Here is an 18,855-nt window from a genome sequence, read left to right as displayed (position 1 = left end):
TTATGATTTAAACACAAAATACACTTTTCTTTCACGATGGACCATTAAACATTATCACAATATAAATAGTGTATATTATATGATGCATCCTTGTAAACGTTGTAACATAACCCTGTTGTTCAAGGTGAAACCTGTATTTTAAGTTATTAAATAGATTCATTTTATGTAGTTTTGTGTAGTGTAATTTTCTAACTACAGTATATTATATAAAATGAGAATAAATGTTACATTAAAAAGTCTTGGATGCACAAGTTCCACCACTGTAGACAAAAAAAAATATAAGCCATTGCACAAAAAGTAAGAACAGAAAAACATTTATTTAAAAGAAAGCCATACACAGCCTATAAAGAAATAATAATTCTGTCATAACAATGAAACCGGGAACATGGCTGTTCAGGTTCGAAGACTGGAACATATAGCTTGGAATAGATCTTAAAATGTAATGAAGAACCTCAATTCCTTTTATTGTTCTTTCATGTGTTGTTACACTAAATACAGAATGTTGGTATCAATGAATAACATAGTGAAATAACAGCAATAGCATAAACAATCTAACTTAACTCAAGCTCTACATGCCTCAAAAATATTACCTCTCACGCTCTTCCAAATCCTGGTGAATTACGTATTGCAAAATCCATGTCAGATCTGAAAGCAGTGTACACTGCATGAACTGGTATGCGTAGAATATTTTCACAAGTATTTGCCACTGGAAATCGGGAAAAGGTAATGAACTCAAGTCTTGGCTTTGGAGAGAAACCCAGTGCTGGAATGCTGTCACATCCAGTGAAGAAAACAAGAACATCCTCCAGAGAGACATTGTTTTCAACTGTAAAATAACAAAAAAGAGTACCACATGTCTATGTTAAATGATACCACTGGAGTAATGCTAAATTGTTATAAGAGTAGTTATATTTGAAAGGGTTGCTCATAATGTCACATGGAACACTAACAACAGTCTGGTGAGTATAAAGAGCCATTTAGCAGAATAAAAGATAGGAGTTGGTGAAGACTGTAGCAAATAATCTTTCTCCAAGCCTCTGTGTATAAGGCAAGGTTCAAAAAGAAATGATTGATTGAGTCAGTGTGGAAGAACTTGACTGGTCTGCATAAAGCTAACTCCAAATCCCAGCTGAACATCTCTGGTGTGACTTTAAATGTGGACCTTGAGCCAAAAACTCATCACCAAACACCAGTGACATGTAAATTCACTATATGGACAAACATATTTGGACACCCCCTTCTGTAGAACAGAAAAATGCACTTCCAAAACTTTGGCAACAAAGATGGAAACATAATTCATGTATTTAAAAGTTGATTGCGATCTCTGTTGCAACAGTTTGGGAAGTGTCTGAATGAATGTACCCATATATACAAGTCACTGGTGTTTGGTGATGAGTTTTTGGCCCAAGGTCTGCATTTTAAAGTCACACTAAAGGTGTTCAGCTAGGATTTGGAGTTAGCTTTATGCAGACCAGTCAAGTTCTTCCACACTGACTCAATCAATAATTTCTTTTTGAACCTTGCCTTATACACAAGCATTGCCATGTTAGAATAGAAAGGGTCCTGTCCAAACTGTTGCTATAAAATTAGAAGCACAACATTTCCTAGAATATCATTTTATACTTTAATATTAAGATTTGCACTCATGGATATTACTAAAGAAGTCATACATGTTAATTGAAAGGGGATGACCCAATACTTTTGGCAAAATTAGCTTTAAATGTTATATTAATGAATTTATAGTACATAAACACCAATTCAAACATTGCACTATAAATATATATTTTCCCACCATTGTCATGTACCACTATTATGGAGCCAAAAACAATTTTGAAAATAACGGACTGCGTTGAAACCTGTGTGAAATACTAAACTTACTTTCAGCATCCTGAAGATAGTCTTGCCAGAAAGCCAGGGTCCGGCACTCTGCTTGAAATGCATTACTCCCTCTTTCAGAATGAATGATTTGGAAGAGATTCTCCACATCATTTGCGGTTAAGGCCTTTTCAGCCTTCACAAAAAGGCACTTTGACTGAACAGGATAGTTTTGGAGAGCATCTAGGACACCCAGAGACGTTAAGCCATCTCTGAACCTAATAAAAAGGAAACACGCTGTAATGTGTAGTTTATGTGATTTGAAACATCTAGCACTAGAATTCTTCATTTTTAATTATATGAGGTTCCACACTGAATTATTATGTCCTCCTGTTGCGGTGCACTATAACATGGAAGTTGAGGTCAATCATTCAATTTTCTTATATTGTAGGCACACTTTGTTAGCAACTCAAAAACTTTTTTGTTTTTTGTACATGCTTTCCTCTTCTATCTTTTGTATTTTAAAGCCATTACACTATATTTAATTTTTCTGACAAAGTAAAATTACATTATGTGTTCAGATATAAACATACCTTTCAAATGGTGCACGGGTCCGCTGAAGGACATACCAATGAGCCAGATCCAAAGCAGTCTCCTGTTTGTTTTCCAGTGTTATGCGTACATTGTGACCACCAGGACTGATTAAGCTAGCAGCCTGTGCAACTGCATCTTGTAGTTGTGAATCAGTCTGGGCCTGTAAGATCTAAAAATATATATAAAAAAAAAAAAAAAAAAACTATTAGCTGTAACGTCAATGTTAATGAGTGCATGCAAAAATAATAATTTATATCAAAATAAAATATAATTAAATTCAAATATGCCTACCGACTGCAACTGTGACTTTGTTTCTTCATCAGTAATATCTTTAGTTTTGACCTTTACATTGTCAGGGCCCTTTTGAAGACACTCATACATGAGTTCAGACAGGAAACATGGACTCTGCCCCCCATAGGCAATTGACATTGCCATGATCTGGCCAGCATAGAAGTATGCATTGTCTTTCATTGCTATTATCAAATGAAATTAAAACATCATTGTCATTGTAAGTACAACATTTGAAGATTCTTACATTTCCTACTAAATAATTTGAGGTACAACATATTTAGGAATCCAAAAGAAATATTTACTTGACATCAATATGAATTTATAAATAGTGTACCTTTGGAGTTGCATGTGAGGACTTTAGCATTAGATGGTCCTTCAAAGATGCCAATTTTGTCCTTGATTTCATGTAGACAGAGTCGGAAAAACTCCAGAGTAGGTCCTCCATTGTCCACAGCACCCTCAGATGTCCATAGTCATCAGTAAACTTAACATCCACCTTTTTCTCGGGTGAAAAATTGGATCTGCCCATTGCTCTGGATGTTCCATCCCACACATTTCTTCTTATGATATTGAACCGCACAATACTGTCATTATTTACTCTCGAACCAATCTGCTCCATTATTCTCTCTAAAGTCATCCTTGAATCACTGAAACATTAATAAACAATAAAACAATACAAAAATGACAATGGTAACTCGCCCATAATGTAACATACAAAAAATATATATTTTTATTTTATATATTTTATACACTTTTACACCATGACAACAATTTATTAAATGAAAACAATATTATTAATATTGCAGAAAAAATAACCAAAGACAAGATTTGATATGAAATAAAGAAAAAACAACAACATTGTGCACACATAAATATATTTCTGAACCATTTAGGTGGTAGCCTGTTTATTGCTACGAGTCTAGAAAATTAAGCTATTGCTATGATACATTAGAATTAAACATTTCTACATAACATCTTCTACTGACCTCTCATTTGTGCTGGACTCTAAGGACCTTGAAATGGCTTCCTGGAGATCAGCGTCATAGGAGAGGTATTTTTCCTCAAATAGTTCAAGGTATGTACTAAAAAATGTAATATATCAATATTTTATAATGAACAATGTTTAAGTACATATATGATGTTAACAGAAATAGCTGCATTACTACAGGACAAGAAACATCCTAGATGTAATAATAACATTGTCTACTGCTGAGTGTCTATTCTAACACAACATTGTTAGAATACTAATTGTTACTGTAAACAAGGCCTACTGACGTTAAACCATGACCATGACAATCCTGTATAAAAAGAACATGTACCTGTAGGTTGTGCTGGGTGCATTGGTTTGGGTGGGACTATGGGATGCCTCAGTGGTGTTGCTAGCAGAGAAGCATATTGTGTGTCCAGTGCCACTGATAGTGGGACCAATAGAAAAGATGTGGGTGTAGCCACTAGAGATGGCAGATGTTCCACTAGACAAGGTAGGAGTCTCATCAATAGTCATGGCAGCAGCAACAGAAGACATGGTGAGGTTGTCAGCTGAGATGGGTGGTGAATTGTTGCAAATATCTTTAGTGTCAATACACCAAATTACTTCATCTCCACCAGAGATGGAAGGGGTATTCCTGGAGAGACACTGGACTTCAACAGTGGAGATGGCTGAAACAACTTCTTTGGAAATGTCAGGCACACTACCAATGACTGTAAAAACAAGGAAGAATAGTTGGTTAATTTTTTATTAGGATTTCACTTATATGAGAGTTTAAGCAACAGAACACATTTATATCTTCAACATTACATTATGTAGTAGATTTAAAATAAAAATGAAAAAGTATTTACCACATTTGTCAGGATCCGCTGTTTCTTTGAAATCATTATTGTTTGTGTTGCTACTGTCTTCATCAGAACATGACTGTCAATTGAAGCAAATAAATACATTTATAATAATAATTTTAGTAAATGTATCATGCTTCCAATACACTATGTTAACAACAAAGCAAACATTTGTTTTAATTGTCACAACATACTAGTACCAAAATAAAATACAGTATTGCCATTGTCCTCTGTTATATACAGTCAGTAGCGGTTTTAGGCACGGGCAAACCGGGCAGCCGCCCGGGGCGTCATTTTTTCGTGACACATTGGGGGCGGCAGCACGAGCAGATAAACAAAAAATCCTCTGTGTCGCGAAGCGGTTTTTCGTCATTTGTATAATTTCACTGTGTGTGGAATTGGCAAATTGGCGCTCCCTGCAGCTGCCGGCGCCCCTGCTTGCTGAAAATATCCACTGAAGTTTTGTGTTGTGAGAGAAGTGTAAGGGGTTGGGGCAAGAGGCGCGTGCGACATTTCACCTCTGGGTCTCTCTCAAATGGAACGGGCAGGGCGGGGGTGGACGGGGACGGGGGATCCACACTAGTAAAATAATTAATAATAGGCTAAAGTCAGTCACACACCTCGACTTTCTTCCAAATAACGCACATTTCATTCATAATGTTATAATACAGGCCTATAGTTCCTGCAAATGAAACTAGGTAATACAAAACGATTATGCGGTCATCAAGGTGAATTGGTTTAGTCTTGACTTCTGGTCCTGAGTGACAGTTGGGGGGATGGGAAATCTGTTGATTGTCGAGTGCCAAATAAACAGAGATGGAGAAGAAAAGGTCAAAGCCAGGTGCCCAATTTCGAAAAAAAAAAGAAAAGAAGAAGAGGAGAAACGAGCAAAAGATAAAGGTATGCAACTATTGTCTCTGTATGATTACAGTATCCATTTCATGAATGAAGGGCTAATGTTAATTGGTGGTGGGTATAACTCTGTGTTAGCCTTTTTGCTATGATGCTTGCTTGCAATGCTTATACAACAATAATTTGGTTTCAACTCAATCACGAGATCTAATTTATAATATTGTGCTTTGCAATAAAACTGTTAAAAGTTCAGTTATCATTTCCATCAGTTGGTTTAACATTAGGCCCTGTAAATAACCAACGGCATTTTATTTGCTACACAGTATGCTAAGTATAGTTTCCTAAGTATAGTTTTACAAGTCATAACTAAAAGTGTGTCATGCGTATAATTTGAGGCAGTAACCTAATGGCACCTCCATGAAAGTTAGATTGATATACAAATTTTGGTTGAAAAATATCCTGAAACCCAAAAAGTTTTTGTTTTTGCCTATACATATAATTTAAAATCATTTTATTTTTTTAAACAACTGAGTCCCAGTGACCATAGCATAGCGTGAATAAAATATAATTTTTCAATGTATTTTTTTTACTATTTGTTTCTATGCTCTAAACAATGTGATGACATGGGGGTTTTTCACTGCTATGTGTTTTGAGTAATATGCCAATATGCTGTCTGATAGAAATGCCTGGAGCTGAACCCCCACTGAGCCCCACTGGCCCTCACATCTGACTGACAGGATTCGGACTGAGCTGGTTCACAGAGGACCAAGTAAAGTGCCACCTGGCTTTGTTTTCCGTAGGAATGAGAGTAATGGGAGAAGTTGCCACTACTAATATTTTAAGAAGACATTAGTAAGTGGTGAAATGATGGCAAGAAGTTGGCTGATTTATTCAATTAAGAACAACAGCCTCTTTTGCTTCTACTGCAAATTGTTTTCCAAGAGGAACATCAATTTAACAAGTGCAGGAATGGCAAATTGGATACATGCATGCAATGATCTCACATCATATGAAAACAGTTGTTCTAATAAAATATTGCTGTTTGTGCAGAACTTTGTTTGCAATTTTTTTTTGTGTGTGTGTGGGGGGGGGGGGGGGGGGGGTTGGGGGGGCGCTCGAAAGGGGTCTCGCCCAGGGTGTATTTCAATGTAGAACCGCCACTGTATACAGTACTGTATATCATCCCCAAAAAATATATACAATCTTAATGTTTTGCTTTTGTGAGTCTATAGGGAAAATAATTTTATATAAGAAGTATTGTTTACGTTTCTTTTGGCATTAATTGTAATAATCCATTGTGATTTATGTCTCTGGGTGTTACGTTACAACCGATCACCAGAGTTTGGTAGCCAAATGTGAAAAAGCTCCACCTCCTTTAGTGGACTTTGCTATCCTAGGAACTACCAAAAGTCCAGCGTTTTGTGACCTTAGGGTGCCTAAGGTCACAAAACGCTGGACTTTTGGTAGTTCCTAGGATAGCAAAGTCCACTAAAGGAGGTGGAGCTTTTTCACATTTGGCTCCCAAACTCTGGAATAGCCTTTCTGATAATGTTAGGGGTTCAGACACACTCTCTCTGTTTAAATCTAGATAATCTCTTTAGCCATTGAATAATGCATCTTAAATTGTGAGTGTAGTTGCATCTGATCAAATGCGCATTTTTATTCTTTAGCTTGGGTTAAACTAATTAATTTTACTTGGTTGGAACAGCAGCTACACTATTGATGTCTCTATTTGTTTCTCTGTTTCTAATGGGATCTTCATCCCGTGGTAACTAGGATTTACACAAGCTCCAGTCTGGATCCAGAACACCTGAGAAGAGATGATGCTGACCCTCAGAGGACCTCAGATGATGCTAACCCTGACTCCACACACAGAACTAACAAATATTGCTACAAGTGTGACTGCATCATATAATAATTATTAATAATATTAATAATGTTCATCATCTGTCTGACTACGTCTTGTATTAATTTTTCTACAAATCCTGTAATACGTGCACAAACTGACAGTCACCACTTATAAGCTACTAGTAAATACTGTATTGTAGAAACATAATTTTCTGTAAAGTTGCTTTGTAACGATTTGGATTGTAAAAAGCACTATACAAATAAACTTGAATTGAATTGAATTATGTATGCACAAGGAGTCTAACAACATCTGGTGCACCACAAAGAGATGTGATCTCACATCACCAAGTCCATGTGCGATTGGAGAAAAAGAAGAAACCAGAAGACTAAATACAGAAGAACTGTGGCAACATCTCAAATATGCTTGAACAAAGATCTAACAAAAATGCTGTAAATTTTGGATGCTTGCAAAAATTATGAAAAAATTAAATTTAACAATTTACTACTATTAACTAAATCATATTAGAGTTTGTGTTTCAACAGCGTTTGTCCTTGGTACACTTGCAAGTAGTTTTGCAGGTGAGTTTCTTCAAGCATCTTCAAGGTGTTGTCACAGTTCTTCTTGATTTAGTCTGTCTCAGTTCATTCATGTAATCACAGATGCACTTGATGATGGTGAGTTCAGATCTCGTTGTGGTGCAGACCAACTGTTGTCCTTGTGCAAACAAAAGTCTAATTTGATTATTACACTTAATGTCAAAAGAAATGTTTTGAAATATGAATTGATATTTCCTATATAAAAAAATTCTTACTTACATATTCTTTCTCTTCACTTAAAATGACCTTGTCAGGCCTGACATAAATGGACTTCTGATGAAAAAGTTTTTTCAGAAGGTCTCCGCCTAAAGTCTGTTTAGAAGTCAGGGATGGCTCCACTAATTTGTTGTGGCACAACATCAAGATTTGTAATCTGATGAAATAAAAAACACACTGTATATGAAACTTATTTTGAAGCTAGAAAACCACACAACAGTACATGGAAAGGTTTGTTTTCAATACACCATTTGTCTACACATTCAAATTTTTATACTGTCAGTTTATCAGTTGGTCAGTTAATATAAATTTAAAAGAATTAGATATTTACAACCATAATGCATTGGCAAAATCCAATATTTTGTTAATTTTGTTACATATCACAACAAGGGATATTTATCAAAGCACATTATATTACTATTATTACTGCAAAAATATAAAATAAGTAGTAAATGTGATTAAACACAGCTAACGTTTACCTGCATCCCTCCACAACTGGCTGGAAGGCTGATGTTATAGTCTGCATAACTTTGTCGGCGTCCCAGTCACAGCCAAATTCTAAGGCAGATTTTATATGACCATTTTCAAAAAGCCAAGCTTTCTTGGCACATGTGTAGATGTTTGGTCTGGCAGGAGAATAACTTTGGTGAAAGACTGAGCCACCGGACGTAAACTGCCTAGTGCCTGAAACCTTAACATTAAAGAAAATCAACATATTCAATTCAATTAAATATGTATGTACTTTATATTAAGTTATATTTTCTGTTTATAAATTGGAAGCTGTGTTAAATTGATTTATTGTAAAATGTAGTTGATATTAAGAATTATATATATATATTTTCTAGTTTATAGACAACATTTTTTGCACAACCATATTTCATTACTACAGCAGTGAAAAACCCAAAAACTACTAATTCCAAAGTTTAACTACTTAAGCCTAATTAATGTATATTACATTTAAAGATGTACAATTGTCTACATCTGAAATCATACTAAACACATTTCACCGATATTTCAGAATTTTCTATGACAAAAACTCTTATCACTCCAATTAATTTTGTTCTTACCTCTTATGTCTAGGGCCCTTTCGAGTGAACGGGCGAAGATTGTAGATAGCTGTGGGTGGTCCCTGTGAGGTAGAAGGCAAGTTTCTTTCTGTAATGTTTGCTTGATAAGCAAGAACGTCCTGGGCTGTGAAGTTCACCGCATTCGCTCTTCCGCGGTGAAATAGCGAATACATTTCTTCATCAGTAGAACGATGTTGAGGACGGATGCCAGTATTTTGGCTCATACACGCATTCGCCAGGGTGTTAATTACATGATCGTTGCTAAAATTGCTGTTACTAAATTTCGTGCGGACTCGCTCATTGCTAAAAATGTGTAAAATAGTAGATGAATAACACATGATGGCGCTGAAAACTTCAGAAATTCGTTTTATATATTCAGACTTTCATTCTATAAATTCAGAAATTCGTTTTATATATTCAGATTTACATTCTATATATTCAGAAATTCGTTTTATATATTCAGACTTTCATTCTATAGATTCAGAAATTCGTTTTACACATTCAGACTTTCATTCTATAGATTCAGAAATTCGTTTTATATATTCAGATTTACATTCTATATATTCAGAAATTCGTTTTATATATTCAGATTTACATTCTATATATTCAGAAATTCGTTTTATATGTTCAGACTTTCATTCTATATATTCAGAAATTCGTTTTATATATTCTGACTTTCATTCTATATATTCAGAAATTCAGATTTCCATTCTATATATATTCAGAAATTCGTTTTATATATTAAGACTTTCATTCCATATATATTCAGAAATTAATTTTATATATTCAGACTTCCATTCTATATATTCAGACTTTCATTCCATATATATTTAGAAATTCGTTTTTTATATTCAGAAATTCGTTTCATATATTCAGACTTTCATTCCATATATATTTAGAAATTCGTTTTATATATTCAGACTTTCTGTGCTGGACTTTAAACTTCGATTTCAACAAGGACTTTTATTTTGATACTTATTTTGGGGTTTTCCAATGGTTTCCTGTTTTAAAGAGGAAGTAGGCCATATTCCTTCAGTGGTTTAGTTGTGCAAGGTACTCCATGTGGTTGCAGACATCCATCTTCATGTCGTTTATCAAAGCCTTTTGAAATGCTATATCTGTAAGTGACTGTTTGATTTTGTTAAGTGAGCATTGAGTTATTTATTCTTGTGCTATGCAATGTAGCATTTAATTCAGCATGTTTGTTATCTTTTTCTACTCAAGCTTGCAAAGTATCAATCTATCCTGTTGATTCAACTGTATTGTTGTTGGTTCTTTGCCTTATGTGTTTGTGAATGCTCATTTTTAATTGATTTATCTATTTTTGTGAAATTCATGTTTGTGTATTTTTCTCTTTGTAGTTTCACACTTTTCATGATTAAACTTCATAAATTGCACCTTCGTGGAGTTTATTGTGGAAGTGTTTAGCGGCTGGATAACTGGATCCATTAAAACAGTGAGGCCAGTGACACTTTCATTCTATATATTCAGACTTTCATTCCATATATATATATATATTCAGAAATTCCTTTTATATATTCAGACTTTCATTCTATATATATTCTGATTTTCATTCCATATATTCAGACTTTCATTATATGTTCAGACTTTCATTCCATATATTCAGACTTTCATTTTATATATTCAGCTTTTCATTCTATATATATTCAAACTTTCATTCTATATATATTCAGACTTCATATTATATATATATAATTAATTCCTGAACGGCTTGCCATTTTTTTAATATATATATATATATATATATATATATATATATATATATATATATATATATATATATATATATATATATATATATAATATAATATATAAACCAGCTGCGTTTCTTTTTTTTTCGTGTTTTTATAAAAAAAAAGATAACGTTCACATCAATTTCAGAAGTTTGTTGATATACGTGCAGTAAAAAAAAAAAAAAAAAAAAAACGTCAGTTATTTAGTTAGGTTTGTAAAATTATTAATTTTCCTAAGGAATTGTGAAAGCTCACATTTGTTTCACTTGTTGATTTCGTAGATTTTTTTTTTTTTTCGGTTTACAATTCTAATGTTAATTTAGTATAACTGTGAACTGTGAATGTAAAAGACTTTGCTTTAGTTGCTGGTGCATCCAAAACAGAATCGCCAGAGGCAAGCCTCCATCTTTCTCGCGCTAATCTAAATTCATCACATGACTGCTCGTTTACCTCGCAAACTGGAGCGCGAGCCCGAGCACGTAAGATGATATAAATTAAGCCTGAACCCGACCAAACTGGTTTATTAAATCGAACTGTCAGAAAGAACTACTGGTGATCCGAAAACAGATGCAACCGGTTCTTGACTCGTGAACGAGTCATTATCTGGCTCGGCTCGGTGTTCATCTTCAGTTCTGAAGTCAAGAATTGGTTGCATTGGTTTTCGGATCACCAGTAGTTCTTTTTGACAGTTCAATTCAATAAACCGGTTGATGAAAACGGTTCACCGGTTCTTTTGCGCTCGACGTAATGGCTTCATTGGCGATGATTGCAAGCCTTCAGCCTGGCCTCGTAACATTAGCACAGAATCAGTTCGGTTCAGACGATCTGTGTGTCGGTTTGCTTCACGCTGAATCACACATGTGCAGTATCATCAGCTCCTTTTAAACGTGAACCGTTTAAAATGATTCAGTTTGATTAGGTGAACTGGTTCAAAAAGATCTGGTTACATCGAATGATTCGTTCACGAACCGGATATGACAAACTGCTTTGTTTTTGAACTCTCTCACAACAGACACAGGAGACACGACAATGCTGAATAAAGTCGTAGTTTTTGCTATTTTTGGACCAAAATTTATTTTCGATGCTTCAAAAAATTCTAACTGACCCTCTGATGTCACATGGACTACTTTGAAATATGTTTTTATTACCTTTCTGGACATGGACAGAAGACCGTACACACAGTTTCGATGGAGGGACTAAGAGCTCTCGGACTAAATCTAAAATATATTAAAGGGCGGGTGAAAAGTTATTTCATGCATACTGAGTTTTTTACACCATTAAAGAGTTGGATTCCCATGCTAAACATGGACAGTTTCAAAAATTAAGTTGTACATTTGAAGGAGTATTTTTGTTCCAAAAATACTCCTTCCGGTTTGTCACAAGTTTTTGAAAGTTTTTTTTCAAGTATGGGTCTGTGTGACGTTAGATGGAGCGGTATTTGCTTATATGGGTCATAAGGGCACTTCTCCCGGAAGAGCGCGCTCCCTTATAGCAGAGCACTGAGAGCACAACAAACATTCACTGATCAGAGTTAGAGCGAAATGTCACAAAAGAAGTGTGTTTTTGGTTGCGAGGGCAAGACAACCCTGCACAGATTACCAAAAAAAAAAAAACAGCATTAAGGGACTAGTGGATGGAGTTTATTTTTACAGAGCATCAACGGTGTTGTGCAAGTGTTTTTGTTTGTTCCCTGCATTTCGAAGATGCTTGTTTTACAAACTAGGCCCAGTTTGACGCCGGATTTGCATATCGTTTATTTCTTAAGGATAATGCAGTCCCAGCGAAAAAGGGTCACGATCGTGTGTTGGAACCGCAGGCGGTGAGTAAAACTGCTTCAAATATCTCTGTGTTGTTAACTTGGCTATCGGCGCGTAAGCACATCAAGTAAACCTTGTACACCTTTAAAGAAAAAAAAAAGACGACATAAAGTGGAACTTGGTCATTTTCCAAAACCGCTAAGTGTAACGCAGGCCAGCGAGTAGTGCTGTGCAGGTAAACCTCCCCGATCTCAAGAGACGCACTAGCAACAGACGCTAGTGGCTGTAGCCATTTAGCCTCCTTGTTAGAGGAGACCCGGGTTCGAGCCCTGCTTGGAGCGAATGCGAGGAGCGTCAGAAAGGACCCGGGAGAGAGGGGTTACATAAGCAAATATATACAGTTTCAATACATACCACATAGAGATGCTGTTGTAGTCGTTGCTGCTGCTGCTCTCGTTCAGTTTCAGCCTCAGGATCTGATTCTGGATCATAAATATACGCTGAATCTGACAGTTAGCCAAGGTTTGTTTTGGATGATGTTTTTCTTTTCCTCACGGTAATCTCACAACTTCCAAACGCTCTCAACGCAAAAGCCTACTCGCGCTCGTGATTCTTTAGCTCCGCCCACACGTCACGTCTCCAGCGGCTCGTGTTTTTCCGAAAAAAAAAAACGGCACAGACTATTTTTCTCTTATAAATATAATAAAACTAAAGACTTTTTGGAGATATGAAGGATGCAGTACTACTCTATAGGTACTCGATTAAAAGGAGATTTATTGAAAATGAGCATTTCACCCCCCCCCCCCCCCCCCCCCTTTAAACTGTGTTCCTAAAATAAACGGAGGTCTTACGGGTTTGGAACAACATGAGGGTGAGTTATTAATGACATAATTTAGCAAATTGGGCGAACTAACCCTTTAAGTAAGCTGTGTAAATTGGAAAAAATATGTTTTCTAATTTTAGCAACATAACTTTTTTAATTTTGACAAACAAACTTAACTGTATCATTTAATTTACACATAGTTATATTCTTTGGACCAACACCAGCTACATTTCATTTTTTTGAGTGTGTAGTTTTATTTTCTTAGTAAATAATAAAAGTAGCCCTTACTGAATCTGTACATTTACTTTATTAAAGGCCCTCAAACATCACGTTTAGTGAGAATACTGGCATGAAAACATCAAGGCTACATGTCACTATTCAATTATGATGCAACTAAGGTCAGAAAACATTGTAATTTTCTCAGAATATACATTCAATATTAGAGTCCTTTGCCAATGATTAGGAAATTATTAGTTCCCAGCAAGTTCAGAGCGAACGCCTCCCTTCCTCAAGCCTACTCTGCTCTGATGTGCTCCAATCTGTTCTTATGACATAAAATGCAAAAACACTTATGCAAGCGAATCGTTCCCACAGCTTAACTGTGAGCTAAAAAAAAAAAAAAAAACCACACTTGGTGAAAAAGAGACTGAAAAACTACACTTCCTTCCAGATGTTTTCTGTTATTGTTTTATTGTGAGTGATCTCATCTCCTTTCTTACTCCTGCCCTCCCTTTCTTTCCCTCTGTTCTTTCCCTCCTCCCATCTGTGTTCTCTTTTCTCTAGTCCTATATTTCTTTATACATGCATGCATGCACAGATGATACACAGAGTTCAACTGGTCAAGAATGGTGGGGGACCTCTGTAGGCCCAAGTTACTGGGTTTAGTTTGTCCCACTACCAGTATTATTCCTTATATGTCTAGTATTTTCTGATCATATGCTTTACCTCAGCTAACTTGTTGTTTTGGCTCATACTCAACACATATGTACTCTATATCTTATTGGCCTAAAGGGCTGTACCACCCTTATTGTTTCCTTATACAGTATATACCCAGTGTAAGACAATTAAGAAAATATTTGAAGTGAGGGTATGCCCAAATTTTGTGTCTGTTGTGCCTTTTCTTCCCACGGTCATGAATACTTCTGGAGGACTGAGAAAACTTTGCTGGCAACAATACAGAAAGGGATCATTCTTATACTTAGTAATTTAACAGTGACTAGCTGATGAAACAATACAGTTTGTAAACCAAAATATGTCTACTGTAATGTTTGAAGAATGACAGACAAAAGGCGCTGTCTTCTTTTAATCAGAACACAGAACAGCTATATCACAGGAGCACTAGCCTAACAGTCCCTCATCTTTCCTGTGTTAACCCCTTAACTGCCGTTGCAGCAAATTAAACAGCAATTTCACAACGATAATACAGTCTGTGTGCTACACTACATTATTATTAAACGAAGTCATTAGAACAACATCAGTCTACAATAATCAACACATTCTTAGGAAAGAGTGGGTTCACAGCGAATTATCAGAAATACTTCAAAGTAGGACAGTAATATTGTACTTCACCTGGAAACCTAAAGCTGCAATAGGTTTACGTCACATATTAGCACAATTTTTTTTTTTTTTGAGCACTCAACTGAAAATGTACACAAAGTATCAATCGTAATACTTACAGGTTGTGGCTCGGAGTGCTTGTTAGACCAAATTAAGAAGATTGGAAGCCAACGAAGATAAAAGCCAAGATTAGAGAAGCAGTCCTTGGTAAAATGACATGCACACAACAAAAGGTTTGAGTTGTATTTCTGTGGTATCCTTGAACACAGCGTCTTCTCAACATGATGTAAACACTAGGGGTGTGATGAGACACGAGACTAGGTACACGAGATTTTTTTTTTTTTTTTAGGAAATCCTCAATGATGAAATATAAAGGGGTATTATAATATAATGTAATATAATGGTATTTTATTCAACTGAAAAACACAAAATGCAAAAAAAAAAAAAAAAAAGAAAAAGAAATGTAGGTGCATTTTGAAATTAACTTGTAATTTAATTCAGTATCTATTTTAATACATTTGAATAATTGGACAAAAATTATAAATAGTATAAATAAAATTAAATATTTAACAACACAAATATCCTTTAATGTAGAAGTGAAGCAGCCATTCAAGTTTATTATTATTTAGTAAACTTAGTTCAACTTTAATAAAAAAATATATATAATAAACATGATTAATGTATCCATTTAAAATAATAAAGCAGTGGTTCCCAAATTGGGGGGCACATCAAGGCTGAGTGATAGATAGGGCCCTATTAAATCTATTTTATTTTTTCCTATTTTTTATTTATATATTCCCTGTTTTATTTGTTCTGTATTGCTTCTTTTTCAGTTTAAATTTTTCTCAACTCCTTTTTTTTTTGTTTACCTGCATGCTATTTTTTTATGATTAGGATATTATTATATTTTGTAACAAATATCCTGAATCAATATTTATTTTTGTCTTTCGTGATTTCTTTTTAAATTCTTTAATTTAAACTATTTTAAGACAATAAGTTAAACTGTTTCAAAGAGGTATTTCAACAAAGTCTCTCTTTTTCTTTTGGGGGGGGGGGGACTACTTCAGCCACTTTATTTTCATTTATATTTTGATTACTATGATTAGTTGATCATGCATACTTAAGTACAGTAACAAAGTAAAGCTACTCCGTTACTGTCCACCACTGGTGGAAACACACACACACACACACACACACACACGTGGATTCATGGTGTATTTTTGTCCTCATAAACCACATAAACATGCATACACACACACACACACACACACAAACAGCAGGGTCTATAATGTAAGAGCTTCAGGAGGAAAGATATGATTGACTAATATATATCACATGCTCGTTAGTTACTGATGAGCAATGGTCTATTTTCTTTTCTAATTCTTTTCACTGTATTTTACTTTTTTTCATTAAAACATTTTGAAACTACAATAACTATATAGTCCACATGTAGTCTCCTCTGACTGAAATGCCCATCCTGCTGGACATTTTACAGCAAATACATGAAGATTTATAATACGAAAAGGCATGATTTCCATCCACAGGAACCAGTGGAAGTGCAGATGCTGGTCTCACCTAGTTTGGCTCTTTTCTTCAGTAAGGTCAGCACCACTGAGGTGTTTCTGCAGCCGATGGCGTGATCCAGCGGCCTCGTGCTACTGTAGTTCACACGTTCAAACACAGCCCCTTTCTCAACCAGATAATGAACATGCAAACACACACATCAGTGTGAACCTGTGACCGGGAGTCTGAACTAGAAGGACAGAAAGAGGAATTTCCTACATAATATGGTAAAATACACTGCTGTTCAAAGTTTGGGGTCAGTAATTATTTTATTTATTTATTTATTTTTAAGAAATGTATTTAATTCAACAAGGATACATTAAATTAATGAAAAGTTACAGTAATGACATAATATTTCAAAACATTTATATTTTAAATAAATGTTGTTCTTTTGAGCTTTCTATTCATCAAAGAATTTTGAAAAATAAAATATTTAATGTTTGCCACACAAATATGAAGCATCACAACGGTTTCCAACATTGATAATAATCAGAAATGTTTCTTGAGCAGCAAATCAGTATATCAGAATGATTTCTGAAGATCATGTGACACTGAAGACTGGAGTAATGATGCTGAAAATTCAGCTGCGCATCACAGAAATCAATTATATTTTACAATATATTCACATACAAAACCGTTCATTTAAATTGTAATAATGTTTCCAATGTTTTACTGTATTATTGATCAAATAATTGCATCCTTGATGAGCAGAAGATACTTCTATTAAAAACCTTTGATTGGTAGTGAAGTATACATCATTAATTTTAATTTATTGCCTTTATTTCCTGATTTGTTACGTTTTATGCGATCAGTTTCTCATTTGATTAGACAAATTAGATGTTCAACAAAGTAAAAAAATAAGAATAAAATATGCATCAAAACAAATGATAATTTTGCCAATGTCCATAACATACCTTACCTCAAACTCAAATTATGATTCTGCATCTAGTTTATTCCTCAATCCAAATGCATTAAGCTTCAGCGGCACAAACCTGCCAAAAACCATTAGTATTCATTAGTAATCATTAGTATTAGTAAAATGTTTATCCAAAAATAAAACTTACCTTTACTTTTATTATACATAAAATACATACATCCAGAATTACCATAGGCCCATTAGAATCAACAACCTTTGCCAAACTGGATCCGCACTACAAAACTTATGAAGATGTTTGCATACTGAAGAAGAGTCCTTGGACAATGAAACCCTCTTGGTGCCCACTACACAGGTAAGAAAAACTGCACTCAACATAACCTCGTATTAAAACATTATTCTCTCACTGGCCATTAGAAATTGACAAAAAAGACACATAGAATAAGATTAGGTTTATTAATACAATAAATACAAAATATGTGGTATTACTATAAACGGACATATTATGAATGCATTTGCTTCCCAAAAACCATTCATTTTGATGCAAGGCAGGGGTGTCCAGACCTGATCTAGGAAAGCCAGTGTTCTGTGGAGTTCAGCTCTAACACACCTGCCTGGAACTTCTAGTAATACTTTATTGTTTTAAAATTGATTAGCTGGTTCAGGTGTGTTTAAATGGCTAGGTCACCCGAAAATAAACATGTCATTAATTACTCACCCTCATGTAGATGTAGTCTGAGTACGCGGACGTACTTCCGGAAAAATCGGCCGGAAAAAGGCCAAAGACCGGCCGATTACCAATCGCGTATTTTAAGCAAAAACCGTCCGGTTTCCGATTGATGACAGGTCAACCGATGCATCCCTAATATTTTTATGAAAATGCGAGTGATTTCTGAACCTCCATAAAGGCTGCAATGCAACTGAAAGGTTCCCAGAATCATTCTTAGGACATCAGTAAAACAGTTCATGTGACATCAATGCTTCAACCACACTTTTACAAAGCTACAAGAATACGTTTTTGTGCAAAGAAAACAAAAATAGTGATTTTATTCAACAATTCTTCTCCAAATCACATATGCCGCCATTATGAAGAGTAACAAGAGGCATGAACATTGCTCCTCTGCGTGTAATCAAGGCTCAGCGCATGCGTGTTGTAGGTCAGCAGCACCTTAGTACTTATCCTGTGCGTTTCAGACCCTGGCGGGCTGTACACTGAAGTGTATGACAATAAAGTAGTAAATCCAAATGTATTTATTTTTAAAATGTATTTTAAATAGGCCTATAGGCTCATAGGTTTTTTGTCAAAAAAAAAAAAAAAAAATTCACAGCACCCCCTGTTCAAAATTACTTCCCGCGGCCCTGCCCAACACTGTGCTATAGTAACAAACTCAACTATGTCAGGCATCTGATGGAC

The 18,855-nt window shown here is 35.1% G+C and overlaps 2 protein-coding genes across 2 annotated transcripts; both read right to left on the bottom strand.

Annotated features, from left to right (window-relative positions):
- Positions 1-332: 332 nt before the first annotated feature.
- Positions 333-2,869, bottom strand: LOC113039998 (G2/M phase-specific E3 ubiquitin-protein ligase-like). The gene is made up of 4 exons (XM_026198183.1): positions 2,701-2,869; positions 2,409-2,578; positions 1,879-2,093; positions 333-826 (listed from the first exon to the last, which is right to left on the bottom strand). Exons 1-4 carry the CDS (start codon positions 2,842-2,844, stop codon positions 594-596), a joined length of 762 nt encoding a protein of 253 aa, XP_026053968.1. The 5' UTR covers positions 2,845-2,869; the 3' UTR covers positions 333-593.
- Positions 2,870-3,903: 1,034 nt separating this feature from the next.
- LOC113040531 (uncharacterized) lies at positions 3,904-8,648 on the bottom strand. Its single transcript, XM_026198850.1, has 5 exons — positions 8,526-8,648; positions 8,050-8,203; positions 4,540-4,612; positions 4,020-4,401; positions 3,904-3,922 (listed from the first exon to the last, which is right to left on the bottom strand). Exons 1-5 carry the CDS (start codon positions 8,570-8,572, stop codon positions 3,904-3,906), a joined length of 675 nt encoding a protein of 224 aa, XP_026054635.1. The 5' UTR covers positions 8,573-8,648.
- Positions 8,649-18,855: the final 10,207 nt, after the last annotated feature.

This window comes from Carassius auratus, chromosome 22, assembly GCF_003368295.1.
Source record: "Carassius auratus strain Wakin chromosome 22, ASM336829v1, whole genome shotgun sequence".
Lineage (NCBI taxonomy): Eukaryota > Metazoa > Chordata > Actinopteri > Cypriniformes > Cyprinidae > Carassius > Carassius auratus.
Note: the sequence above shows the minus strand (reverse complement) of the source record. Positions and strands in the feature narration are given on the sequence as shown.